This window comes from Dreissena polymorpha, chromosome 15, assembly GCF_020536995.1.
Source record: "Dreissena polymorpha isolate Duluth1 chromosome 15, UMN_Dpol_1.0, whole genome shotgun sequence".
Taxonomy (NCBI): domain Eukaryota; kingdom Metazoa; phylum Mollusca; class Bivalvia; order Myida; family Dreissenidae; genus Dreissena; species Dreissena polymorpha.
Genome location: NC_068369.1, coordinates 20,757,192 through 20,771,703, shown reverse-complemented (window position 1 = coordinate 20,771,703; position 14,512 = coordinate 20,757,192). Strand labels below are relative to the sequence as shown.

General features: G+C 35.9%; 1 protein-coding gene across 3 annotated transcripts in view; it reads right to left on the bottom strand.

Moving 5' to 3' along the window:
• The window catches only part of LOC127859393 (uncharacterized), an 87,738-nt gene that overhangs the window by 57,862 nt on the left and 15,364 nt on the right, over positions 1-14,512 (bottom strand). For all 3 annotated transcript variants that reach the window (XM_052396753.1, XM_052396752.1, XM_052396754.1), the window contains exons 4-5: positions 12,103-12,271; positions 1,191-1,351 (exon numbers count right to left, since the gene is read on the bottom strand). In XM_052396753.1, coding sequence (XP_052252713.1) covers positions 1,191-1,351; positions 12,103-12,271 — 330 coding nt within the window. The remainder of the gene's footprint in view (positions 1-1,190; positions 1,352-12,102; positions 12,272-14,512) is intronic.

Here is a 14,512-nt window from a genome sequence, read left to right as displayed (position 1 = left end):
TCTACATATAAAGTTTCAAAGTTGTAGGTGGAAGCACTTTGATTTTAGAGGCAATGTAAAAGTTTTATATTAGAGGTCACAGTGACCTTGACCTTTGACCTAGTGACCCAAAAATGGGTGTGGCGTGTAGAACTCATCAAGGTGCATCTACATATGAAGTTTCAAAGTTGTAGGTGGAAGCACTTTGATTTTAAAGCCTATGTTAAAGTTTGATATTAGAGGTCACAGTGACCTTGACCTTTGACCTAGTGACCCAAAAATGGGTGTGGCATGTAGAACTCATCAAGGTTCATCTACATATGAAGTTTCAAAGTTGTAGGTGGAAGCACTTTGATTTTAGAGCCTATGTTAAAGTTTTATATTAGAAGTCACAGTGACCTTGACCTAGTGACCCAAAAATGGGTGTGGCATGTAGAACTCATCAAGGTGAAACTACATATCAAGTTTCAAAGTTGTAGGTGGAAGCACTTTGATTTTAGAGCCAATGTTAAGGTTTTAGCATGACACCTACGGCAGACGACGAGCTGGCTATGACAATACCTCGGGTTTTCTCCGAAAACAGCTGAGCTAAAAATTAGGGATTGGCTTGAAATATGGGACATGCATGATAAATGTAATATGTGGAAGGGGCCTGAAATAGGGGACAAGCATGAACAATATAATAATGGGAAGGGGCCTGAAATAGAGAAAAGTACCAACAAACTTTTTAGAAGGTCAGGGGCTTTAAATAGGGGACAATTGCAAACAATTTAATATGGAGACAGGCCTGAAATAGGGGACAAGTGCAGACAATGACATTTTGGAAGGGGCCTGAAATAGGGGACAAGTGAGAACAATGTAATATAGGGAAAGGCTTAAAAAGAGAACAAGAGTAAACAATGAAAATTGGGGAGGTGCCTTAAATAGGGACAAGTTCCACATTATATCAGGGAATGGCCTTAAATAGAGGAAAAAATGTCTTTAATGAATCAAATTTTACAGATATAGGTTGTGATGAATAATTTTCAATGCAAAGTTGCTTGTTTATATATAAAAAATAATAATTCTGTTGTGTAAGCCATTGAGATGCATTTACAGATAAAGAGTTTAGCAAAGTGTTGTTTCTGTTGAACATGTCTACTGTCTACATCAGATACAATAATTTCTCTCTTAAAGATGCTGTATTTGTTTTTGGGCAACAGTAATGGTACCTGTATGTACTGTGGTGCCGGGTGCTGCATGATGTGGGGAGCCGGAGGTGGTATAATGATTGGAGGCGGGTTGGCGGGAAACTGTCGTATAGGTGGCAAGTTATACTGGCGGCTCGGGGAGGCTATCCGGTGTTCAATCACATGCTTCACTTGGGACATATCTGAAATGAGAGTCGCAATTTTGCATTGTTTATAATAAAAACGAAAAAATATGAAAATGAATACTAGGGTTGTTACATTGAGCAGAATGATGATTTTGGTATATCATCATCATCATCATCATCATCATCATCATCATCATCATCAATCAATCAATCATCATCATCATCATCATCATCATGAATAAGACCAGTCTGCAGAAACAATTGCTGTTGTTGCTGCTGTTGCTACATTTCTGATGCTTGGAACGCTGTTGCTCATGATGATTATGATGATCACAACTCTCAAATGATGATAATTATAATTATGATAATGATAATGACTAACAACTGGCAGCTGATGATGTTGCTAATGAAAAACATTCTAAGTATGTATGAGTTGCAGTAAAAAAGCAAAACAATAAATGAATGCAAGTAGAGAAAAAAAAGTTCATAAATACAATTATTAAAGATATAAAACAAAAAGTGCTTAACGTCAATACATTGAATTTATTAACAAATTTGGGAATTGTATAATAAATAATCATTAAAATATATGCATATTAAAGTTAACACAATAAGATATTAAAAAATCATATAAATTTAAACAATCTGTCAATGATTAAAGAACAAAACAAAATAATAGTACGTTTCTCTAAGGTTATAGCAATTTATCTGCCAAAGTAATAATCTTTAAATTTTAAATAGTTAAAAAAGAAATAAATTGCAAAACTAAGTGAGTAAAACAATTTCAAATTTAATTTAAACAGACAGTTTATCTTAAAACAATCACCTGACAACGATGATTTTTGATCATCTTGAATATAATCCTTAACTACTTGATCGCCGACTTCTTTCAACCACTGTTCTGGTATCATATCAACACCATTCAATGTCGACATTCATCTGCGGCATGAATTGACCAACGTTCAAGAAAGATCTATCCCCATCAACGCATTTGATTGTTTACCGCATCTTTTCATCAGTACATCACATAAATCATCGAATCATCCATAGAGACACATTAAATTATTGATATAAAATCAATCATCCTTTATAGGTTGAGTCTATTGCTATCAAAAGCGGATATTTCACATACACTGAGGATCCTTTTCATAACATTATTATCGAATTTGAATTCCAATTTGAACTCTCAGGCAATGGTATTGATAGAGTGTGAATGAAGAAATTAATTTCTTGTATAATACTTGGCTATTTGCAAAAACATTTTAAAGAAATTTTTGTGGTAAGTATATTCATCACCTATTCAGCCTTTGAAAAAGCCCTTTCCTCTAACAGAAAAAATGAATGACCCAAGTTTGGTGACTACATGCCCAAATTGTTTACGAGTAGCCAACCATTAGTAGTATAGGAATTGGGTATATTGATTTATTTTCATTTCAGTTTCATTGGTAAATCAACGTCAGTGATTTATGTACCACCTGTGCATGGCTTGTTTCTATGCAGAAAATTTGAAAATGGAGTTAGTTCCCTTTGGAAAAATATCTCCATGATATAATAGAAAATGATTATTTGCCAGTAAGATTTTATTGTGTCTTAAGCAGTAAAAAAGGTGTTGGTTTCAAATTTCCGAAATGGCCCAGATTTCTTGTGCTGACTATTATCCTAAACTTGTTGATTTCATCTTAAATTAGTTTACCACCATTCATGTTTTGGAAAAGAATACTCTTGTAGAACGATTGTCATCCAACAACAGTATGAAATGTAATACTTTGTGTTTTCTTGTCTCTTCAAAAGGCTTAAAATCGGTTATTCCTGCATTGGCAGATTTTTAATCATTATGTAACCTTCTGTAAAAGATTTGTATGAATTCAATCATACAAATATATATGCTTTAACAGACAGAATAAAGTCTATCACATGTATAGAAAAATACGTTCTGCTTCATACAATGAATATTTGCTTTCATTTAACCGTGTACAATTTCACTCATAATATAAATAGGATACCTTTTTTAGGTCTTTACATCTCTTCATTGAATTTAATACATTTATTTTCTATTTGAAAGCTGAGCAGTCTATGTTTTGTTGGCATCCTGTCTAACAATGATGACAAAGCTTATTTGAGGACTAAGAAAAGAGCATTTAACCCAAGTGACAATGACACTTGCATGTCTTTAGGGTGAATACAAACATTATAATTATCAACTATTCAATCTGACAGAAAATGCCAAAAATAATCATAAGGTTATTTAGATATATTTATTAAAAATACAAAGATGGCACAATACACGCACAAAAGGACAAGCATTTCAAAAGACAGATGATAGTAAATTATGTTCAAATCAGAAAAGCAAGATCATCATGTGGATGTACAGGGTTGGTAAAAGTACGCCCCTTTCAGAGCAATAAAAAGAAATATATTCATCTTGAAAATTATGATTGTGAGCATCATAATACTATTCTTATTATAAATAAATCACTTTAACCCTTTCAGTGCGGGAACCGAATTTTAAAGGCCTTTGCAAACAGTTTGGATCCAGATGAGACGCCAAAGAAAGTGGCGTCTCATCAGGATCCAAACTGTTTGCTATTCTGATAGTATTCTTTGAAAAAAATAGAAGAAAATGCTAATTTTAGAAATTCTGCAGACGACATTTTAGCAGACGACAAATTTCCCAGCATGCAAAGGGTTAAGTTTGATAAGTGCTAGTCTGCATCAACTGGAGACAATCCTACATGGATTTACATTGGAAGATCCACATTCTTCCAGAATGGGCTTTTTTGTAAAAAGACCATGTTATCAAGAGAACACTTTTTGTTGAGTGGTCTCTGAATAAAAGATTGACAGTATATATTTTCCCCTTTGATTGCCTTAACCCTTTGCATACTTGGCAGGATGGCCAAGCGGTCTAATTGGTTTTTACTCCAGGACTCGGGGGGGGGGTCATTGGTTCGAGCCATGCTTCCGGCTACTTTTTTTTCCCTGTTTCATTTTATTCTTGATTTTTTACTGGAGCTTTTTAGATCCAATGTTTACATTTATCAATATAAAGCATTTAATGACAAACTTCAAAACATGCCAAAATCTATGAAAAGGCCCCTTTAAAATTCGACATCTCAATGTAAGCTATATACTGAAAAAAATTTGCCACATTTGCCCCTAAAGGTGAAAAAAAAAACACTTACTATATACATAGCTCATTTGTCAGGTATTCACTGATGCTAATAAAGATTTGAATGTTCGCATGTGAGACCCATAATAATAACTTACCTTTAAAGCGCGTTAAAAGAGTTGAGTTGATTGCAAAAGCAGAAGTGAAACAAATATCATGACAACTATATCAGAATAAGATGCCTTCTGAGATTGGATAGTGCCTCACATGGGTCAGATTGTTATAGAAGCTGATCCTTATAAGTAAGTCTTATATGCAGTTTCTAAATGCCTAAAATGTATGCACATACAATTAACAACATTTAAACATCTATTAATGAGCAATTTTTATGGGAGAAAGGGGTTTCATGCATGTGCAAAAAGTGTATTCTCAGATTAGCCTGTGCAGTCCACAATCAGGGGAGACACTTCCCGTTTCAAATGTACTTTTCATTGAAAGGAAGACTCTTCTTTATAACAAGAGCACCGCCTTGCGGGTGCAGACCGCTCATCTATTTTTCTTTTTAAAGGTGTAGGGACCTATCTCAATTTCAATCACAAAGGAGGGAGGGGTGGAGTGGACAGGGGTGTATAGTGTGGGGGTGTGGTCATTTATTACATTATTTTCCAAAAATGCAAAAACAATGCACAAAAAAAATAATTCTTGGGGTGATTCTTGGGTGGGATGGTTGGACGGTATATCAAAAATAAAATAATAAAAATAAATATTTGTGTTTTTTAACCATGTTTGAAAAAAAACAAGAGATGTGTTTGTCAGAAACACAATGCCCCCTATTGCGCCGCTTTGTTGAAATTATTATAATTTTTTTTTTTTTTACCTTTGACCTTGAAGGATGACCTTGACCTTGAACTTCAACCTCTCAAGATGTGCAGCTTTAAAATATAATTTTGTTGACCTTTGACCTTGAAGGATGACCTTGACCTTGAAGGATGACCTTGACCTTGAACCTACACCACTCAAAATGTGCAGCTTTATGATAACGCCGCTTTGAATTATTTTTTTTACCTTTGACCTTGAAGGATGACCTTGACCTTAAAGAATGACCTTGACCTTGAACTTCTACCACTCAAAATGTGCAGCTTCATGATAATGCTGCTTTGGAATTTTTTATTTGTTGTTTGACCTTTTACCTTGAAGGATGACCTTGACCATGAAGGATGACCTTGAACTTAAACTTCCACCACTCAAAATGTTCAGCTCCATGAGATACACATGCATGCCAAATATCAAGTTGCTATCTTCAATATTGAAAAAGTTATGGCCGATGTAAAAGTTTTCTGACGGAGAGACACCATAAATTTGACCTTGAAGGATAACCCTGACCTTTCACCACTCAAAATGTGCAGCTCCATGAGATACACATGCATGCCAAATATAAAGTTGCTATCTTCAATATTGAAAAAGTTATGGCCAATGTAAAAGTTTTTTTCGGACTGACAAGACAGACTGACTGACATACTGACGGACAGTTCAACTGCTATATGCCACCCTACCTGGGACATAAAAATTCTTTTTTTTTTAGGGGGGGGGGGAGGGGGGGTATAGTGTGAGGGTGTGGTGGTCATTTATTAGATGATCTTTATTTAAAAAAAAAATAATGGGGGGGATTGAGGGGGGGGATTCAGGGGGGTGGGGGGTATTGGACGGAGTCAATTGTGGTATGTCAGGTAAGAGTTGTTTTGTCAAAGTATCAATCGAATCTAATCATAAATAAAGAAGTTATAGCAATTCTAGCAAAATTTAAATATTTGACCTTGAGAGTCAAGGTCATTAAAAGGTCAAGGTAAAATTCAACTTGCCAGGTACATTACCCTCATGATAGCATGAAAGTGTTTAAAGTTTAAAGTTTAAAAGCAATAGCCTTGATACTTTAGAAGTAAAGTGGATCTAAACACAAAATGTAATCATATATTCAAATACTCAGTTTTATATCCAGTAGGAAAATATTCTCGGTCAGCAGCTGGAGCGTGCTCGTCGCGACCGAGGCCAGAAGCCGCCTGCAGAAGATTGATTCTCGCGGTTTGATCTTTTGCGGATGGCTCAGCATATATTCAAAGTTACTAAGTCAAAAAAGGACCATAATTCCATAAAAATGACAACCAGAGTTATGCAACTTGTCCTTTACTGTCCCCTTATGATAGTTTGCGAGTGTTCCAAGTATGAAAGCAATATCTATGATACTTTAGGGGTAAAGTGGACCAAAACACAAAACTTAACCAAATTTTCAAGTATTAAGGGCCCATAATTCCATCAAAATGCCAGTCAGAATTACATAACTTTGCCTGCACAGTCCCCTTACGATAGTTAGTAAGTGTTGCAAGTATGAAAGCAATGGCTTTGATACTTAAGAAAAAAGTGGACCTAAACACAAAACTTAACCAAATTTTCAATTTTCAAAATATAAAAAGGGCACATAATTCTGTCAAAATGCCAGTCAAAGTTACATAACTTTGCCTGTACAGTCCCCTTACGATAGTTAGTAAGTGTTGCAAGTATGAAAGCAATGGCTTTGATACGATTACCGGAATAAACCCCCTTCGAAAGAAACCCCCTTCCCTAAAAACGGCATAGCGGAAGAAACCCCCTTTCACATTTTGCATACGCGGAAGAAACCCCCTCGCTAGTTTTGCATAGGCGGAACAAACCCCCTTCGAGTTTTCAGACAGGCGGAATAAACCCCCTTCGTGTTTTCAGAGAGGCGGAATAAACCCCTTTCCTAAGTGTTAAGTCTTTCCCGCAGAGGTAGTAAAATCCCGACTCGAACGATTCCCCAATACATCCGTTTCAACCCGACTCTATTACTGCATGCTTGCTTCTTTTCAAGTTTATATTCATTTCCCGATAATCCCGTTTATAACATTTTTAAAGCACCTTCTGGTAAATATTAACGATAAAAGCTCTCAATAATTTCTTTAACACAAACCTTGCCATGTTTTCTCTTGTATCAAATAAATTTCGGCATAAGTGTACTATTTATAGACTATTTATAGACTTGATGAAATATTCTCGGTCAGCAGCTGGAGCGTGCTCGTCGCGACCGAGGCCAGAAGCCGCCTGCAGAAGATTGATTCTCGCGGTTTGATCTTTTGCGGATGGCTCAGCAAATCCAGCTGAGTCCGTCACCCTCGAGCCGGATGTCTTCTTCACTGCTGAGACTGCTGTCTTCTCCAGGATGCAGCGGATCTGACCAATCCGCTGTTTATCGTTGAGAGCTCGCCTGCCCGTACCGGTCCAGAGGTCCTGTCTGTAGAGGGACGGGTACGGCGGGACAGCAGGAAGGGGGTTTCTTCCGCCTATGCAAAACTAGCGAGGGGGTTTCTTCCGCCTATGCAAAACAAGCGAGGGGGTTTCTTCCGCCTATGCAAACTATGAAAGGGGGTTTCTTCCGCCCTGCCGTTTTTAGCGAAGGGGGTTTCTTCCGGAGGGGGTTTCTTCCGTACACCCTTTGATTTTTATTTTTTTTTTTTTTTTTTATTCAATATCATACATATAATGTAAACATGTATATGATCATACAACACAGTGATTGTATAAAGCAATAAAGTTCAGACATGTTATACAAGATATGCTATTATATATATTTTTTTTTTTGAGAGAAAAGAAAAGAACAACAGAGGAATAGTTTTGAAAAATGATGAGTTGTATTAAGTCGGAAGAAAGCATACTGGATTTGTGTGTTTTGTTGTAAATTCACAATGATCTTGTCTGATTGAAAAAAATATAAACAAAAACTTTTTTAGAAAGATAAAAAAAAGTGAAATGTATATAAGTGGACAAAACATTATGAGAATTTAATCCGATTCCATTTTTGTTCAAAGATTTGTAATGTGTCATTATTGAGGGCTATTTCTTTCTCAATCTGGATTTTTAGTTTAAGACTATGGACAAAACAATTAAAATTTGGTACTTGTTTTTTGTACTTCATGTTTAAGATGAAATATTTCATCAATATAACCATAAAATTCACAATATTATTACCGTCTATTGATTTCAATGAGTTAATTCCGAAACGTACATTTAAGAAAGATAGTTTAACGTTTAGTTGCTGTTGTTCAAGAAAAGATGTTAATTGATTCCAGATAGGCTGGATGTGTTTGCACTCCCAAAAAAGATGTTCTATAGTTTCAATGTTTTCACTGCAGAAGTCACACAGATTTGAGTTAGATAATTTGCATTTAAAGAGATATTTATTTGTAGCTATAATTCTATGGATGTATTTATATTGAAAATTTCTCAGTGTGCATTCAATAGTTGCTTTATATGGCATGGTAAATATGTGTTTCCAATTAAGTTCATTTTCTCCAAAAAGGACTTGCCATTTATTTTGGATTTTGGAGTTTTCCGTAGGGTTTTTAATTTGTAGTTTGTAAAATATTTTATTTGTTTTGTTTTTTCTTCCAAGTATGTTTTCTACAAATGTTGTTTGAGTACATGGTGTATTATTTGTATTGATTTCAGATTTAATATGTATGGGTATGCTTTTGATTAGTGTGTAGTACTTCAGAAAATTATTTGAAGGTATTCCATGTATGTAGCATATATTATCAAAAGAGTAGAAATCCTTAATTCTATAGTCATATAATTGGTCGACATATTTAATGCTTCGTTCAAACCAATCTTTATAGAAAAACGTCTTATTGTTTGAAGTTATGTCTTTATTGTTCCATAAAATTGTTTTACTGCTAGTTTGGGTTTCTAATTTATGAATGACATCACTCCACGCTGATAGAACATCAGACAGAAATATGTTTTCGTTTGCAATTTCATGTAAGATAGTATTGCTGATGTTACATTCAAAGAGTAAGGAGTCACCATATTTTTTTAGGATTTTCTGGTAGAATAATTTCCATTTACTCGTATTGGTATTATCTAGGTATCTTTTAACCCAGCTGCATTTGATTGCATTCAAGAATGAGTCAATGTTCGTTAATTGGATACCTCCATTTTCTACAGATTGAATTAACTGAGTTCTTTTTATTTTATCAGGCTTACCGTCCCATATGAAATTGAATATTGCTGATTTTATATCGTTAATAACATCTTTTGGTGGATTTGGGAGAACTGTTAATACATATATTAATTTAGGAAGTGCAAACGTTTTCAATGCTGTGTTTTTTCCGATTAGTGTAAGTTTACGATGATGCCATGATTTTAAGCAGTTTTTAAAATTCTGTAATTTAGGTAGAATGTTTTTAAGAACTGTATCCTTTTCATTATTTGTGAAAGTAATTCCTAACGTTGTGGCTTCATCGGATGTCCAATTAAATTTCATTTCTTTTTTATATAGAACATTACTTTGTTTTAATTTACCTACTCGTAGCACAGTACATTTACTTTTGTTTAGTTTTAGACCCGATGTCATTCCGTAAAGGGTTAGCGACTCTATTAGGTTATGGAAAGAATCGTAATTGTCGTTTAAAAAGTAAGTTGCATCGTCAGCAAATAGGGATTGTTTGATTTCTTCGTCAGGTTCTAGTGATATGCCTTTTATGTGTTTATTTGATTGGATGTGATGTGATAGAAACTCAATGCAAATAATAAATAGCGATGATGACAGTGGACATCCTTGTCGAACCCCCCGTTCGATGTTAAAACTGTTTGAAAAGAAGCCATTGTTAATGATTATACTTTTAATATCGGTATAGAATAGTTTGACCCATTGAATGAGACTTTCACCAAAGTTCATATTTTCTAAGCAGGAGAACATAAATGAATGATCAAGCGAATCGAATGCCTTTTCAAAGTCTGCAAAGAATATTAGACCAGGACTATTTGAATTGTTGAAATAGTTTATGCATTCTTGGATAAGACGAACGTTTTCACCAATGTATCGTACACCCTTTGATACTTAAGTAAAAAAGTGGACCTATGCACAAAACTTAACCAAATTTTCAATTTTCTAAGTATAAAAAGGGCACATAATTCTGTCAAAATGCCAGTCAGAGTTACATAACTTTGCCTGCACAGTCCCCTTATAATTGTTAGTAAGTGTTGCAAGTATGAAAGCAAAAGCTTTGATACTTCAGGAATAAAATGGACCTAAACACAAAACTTTTTTCAATTTTCTAAGTATAAAAAGGGCACATAATTCTGTCAAAATGCAAGCCAGAATTATCTTACTTTGCCTGCCCAGTCCCCTCATGATAGTAAGTAAGTGTACCAAGTTTGAATGCAATAGCATTAATACTTTATGAGAAAAGTGTACCTAAACGCAAAACTTAACCGGACGCCGACACCAAGGTGATGACAATAGCTCATAATTTTTTTTCAAAAAATAGATGAGCTAAAAATCAAATTTAGGCAAAAAGTGTCATTTCAGATTAGCCTGAGCAGACTCTACAGGCTTATCTTTGATGACACTTTACACACATGCATTAAGACCCCTTTGATGACACTTTACACACATGCATTAAGACCCCTTTGATGACACTTTACGCACATGCATTAAGACCCCTTTGATGACACTTTACGCACATGCATTAAGACCCCTTTGATGACACTTAACACACATGCATTAAGACCCCTTTGATGTCACTTTACACACATGCATTAAGACCCCTTTGATGACACTTTACACACATGCATTAAGACCCCTTTGATGACACTTTACACACATGCATTAAGACCCCTTTGATGACACTTTACGCACATGCATTAAGACCCCTTTGATGACACTTTACGCACATGCATTAAGACCCCTTTGATGACACTTTACGCACATGCATTAAGACCCCTTTGATGACACTTTACGCACATGCATTAAGACCCCTTTGATGACACTTTACGCACATGCATTAAGACCCCTTTGATGACACTTTACGCACATGCATTAAGACCCCTTTGATGACACTTTACACACATGCATTAAGACCCCTTTGATGACACTTTACGCACATGCATTAAGACCCCTTTGATGACACTTTAGGCACATGCATTAAGACCCCTTTGATTACACTTTACGCACATGCATTAAGACCCCTTTGATGACAATTTAGGCACATGCATTAAGACCCCTTTGATGACGCATTACGCACATGCATTAAGATCCCTTTGATGACACTTTACGCACATGCATTAAGACCCCTTTGATGACACTTTACACACATGCATTAAGACCCCTTTGATGACACTTTACACACATGCATTAAGACCCCTTTGATGACACTTTACGCACATGCATTAAGACCCCTTTGATGACACTTTACGCACATGCATTAAGACCCCTTTGATGACACTTTACACACATGCATTAAGACCCCTTTGATGACACTTTACACACATGCATTAAGACCCCTTTGATGACACTTTACGCACATGCATTAAGACCCCTTTGATGACACTTTACGCACATGCATTAAGACCCCTTTGATGACACTTTACGCACATGCATTAAGACCCCTTTGATGACACTTTACGCACATGCATTAAGACCCCTTTGATGACACTTTACGCACATGCATTAAGACCCCTTTGATGACACTTTACGCACATGCATTAAGACCCCTTTGATGACACTTTACGCACATGCATTAAGACCCCTTTGATGACACTTTACGCACATGCATTAAGACCCCTTTGATGACACTTTACGCACATGCATTAAGACCCCTTTCTCCCAGAGGGGGGCTAAAATAATAACCTTGCTTTTGAGAGCGGTTAGTGTCTGGCTGATTGTAGAAGTAGTTGTATCTAGCGAAGTCTGGCAGGGATCGTCTAGATGGAGGGGCAGGCAGGGGGGAAGGTGTGTACCGACGGCGAGCACTGTACGTACGTGGCCTCTTGCCTTCCTCGTTAAGTAGCTGCTCTCTCTGCAAACATGACATAAGGTTATGTGTGAGTACAGTAAAAGTTCTTCAGCAGGCTAAATGTAACTAAAGTAAAACTTCTATAACTACAGGTTGCACCGAGATGACAGAAATGCTGAAGGTTTAATATGACTATGCTGAGAATACAGTAGAACAGATCCCATGCAAAAGATGTCGAACCTTATTTGCTAAATGAACATTGTTTTGCTCAAAGGGAAATATTTCGCTTTTATTTTATATTTGCTAAATGGACGTTGTTTTTGCTTAAAGGGAAATATTTCCCAAACGGAATTGTTTTTCTCTGACATGAAATGTGGGTTTTTCTTTCTGCCTACATAAAGATAACTGTAGTTCCTTAATGTGGAATGTTTGTTCCTTAAAGTGGAATGCATTTTCACTTAAAAGGAATATGTGTCACCTAAAGAGGAATATTTGTTCCCTAAAGAGGTATATTTGTTCCCAAAAGGCGTTTTTTTTGTCCACAAAGATGAATGATTGATTCTATTATTGGAATATTTGTTCCCTGTAGAGGAATTATTGTTCCTGGAGATGAATTTTGTTCCCTAAAGGGAACTCTTTGTTCCCTCAAGAGGAATGAATGTACCTTAAGGGGAATATTGTTCCCTTAAGAGGCATATACGTTCTCTGAAGAAGAATGTTAGTTCCCTAACAAGGAATGTTTGTTCCTTAAGAATCAATTTTGTTCCCTATAGACGATAATTTATTCCCTAAAAAGGACTGTATATCATGATATTAATAATTGATCAATAAAGTAGAACATGTTTACAACTATGAAGGTTGTCCTCTTGCTCTGGATTCATCATTTGAGTCAATAAATTCCATAACTCAGAGCAATATTTGCTTACTCGAATATTTCGACTATATCACATAGTCTTCATCAGCGATGTGCTGGTCAGTTGAACGAGTCACGTGATGTAGGATTAACTCATGTTGAAGTTAAAACAGACAAATTGAAAAAGTGTGGGGTGGTTTATTACATACAGTGTGAACAATGCAAAAACGATGACATAGGTGAAACAGGAAGATCATTGGACATAAGACGGAAAGAACATGTAGCCAGATCCAACTCGGCCATATATGAACATGGCTCCCACACAGGACACAATATTGATCCAAACAAAACCAAAATACTAGCATCTGAGGCCTCACACATCAAACGTTGGGTCAAAGAGGCAATAAACATCAAACAACGAAGACATTCGCTAAACAGGGGCTGAAACTTCAGCCGGTGTACAATTCTCTCCTTGTGTCACGTGACCATCCTACGTCACGTGACTCGTTCAACGGATCAGCACATCGCTGAAAAAGACTATGTGATATAGTCGAAATATTCGAGTAAGCAAATATTGCTCTGAGATATGGAATTTATTGACTCAAAAAGAGTATGTTTCCCTTAAGAGGAATGACTTTTGCCTAAAGAGGAATGATTGTTCCCTTAATAGGAATGTTCATTTAACAAAGAGAATGTTTGTCACCTAAAAAGCTTTTTTTTTCCCAAGATGAATGTTTGCACTCTATAGAGGAATGTTCACACCCTAAAGATGAATGTTCTGGTGCCAAAATGGGAAATGTTTGTTCCATGTAAAGCGATGTTTGTTCCTTATAAAATAAGAGAGAAATGTGTGTTTGCTAAGATGAATGTTTGTTCAATAAAGAGGAGTACAGCAATTTTTGTTTACGGTGCTTAGCAAATCTAGTCCATACAGAGGAATGTTTGTTCCCTTAATGTAAGTGATTTTTCCATTAATGGGAATGTCTGTACTCTATAGGGCAAGTTTTTTTAAGGGTGGCAGCACGTGTGTTTGGAAAAGGTTTGTTTTTCTTACAAGAAGATTTTTTTCAGTCATTTTCCTCAAAATTTGAATATTGTTCCTACAAGAAACGACGTTTTCTTCTAATGGACTTTATGCTTAAAAGGGAAAGTAGGGTATGGAATTAAATTGTTCCCTTTGGGAATATTTTTCTTGGGAAGGTGACAGTTTTCCATTATGTGTACTTGGGATTTAACCTTTATAAGTTTTGCAAGACAACTGATCAATAAACATGCACAAGTTTTATAGCTGCATTTTAATCCATGATACAAAGCTTAACATATCATCTCCCCCCCCCCCCCGCCCCCCTCGCCCCCCTCTTCCAACAGATCTATCATCGACATGATAAACTGCAATGATTTGTGCCGGTTGTGGTGCACAAGCTCACATGCTTGTCACAACTATCGTTTTC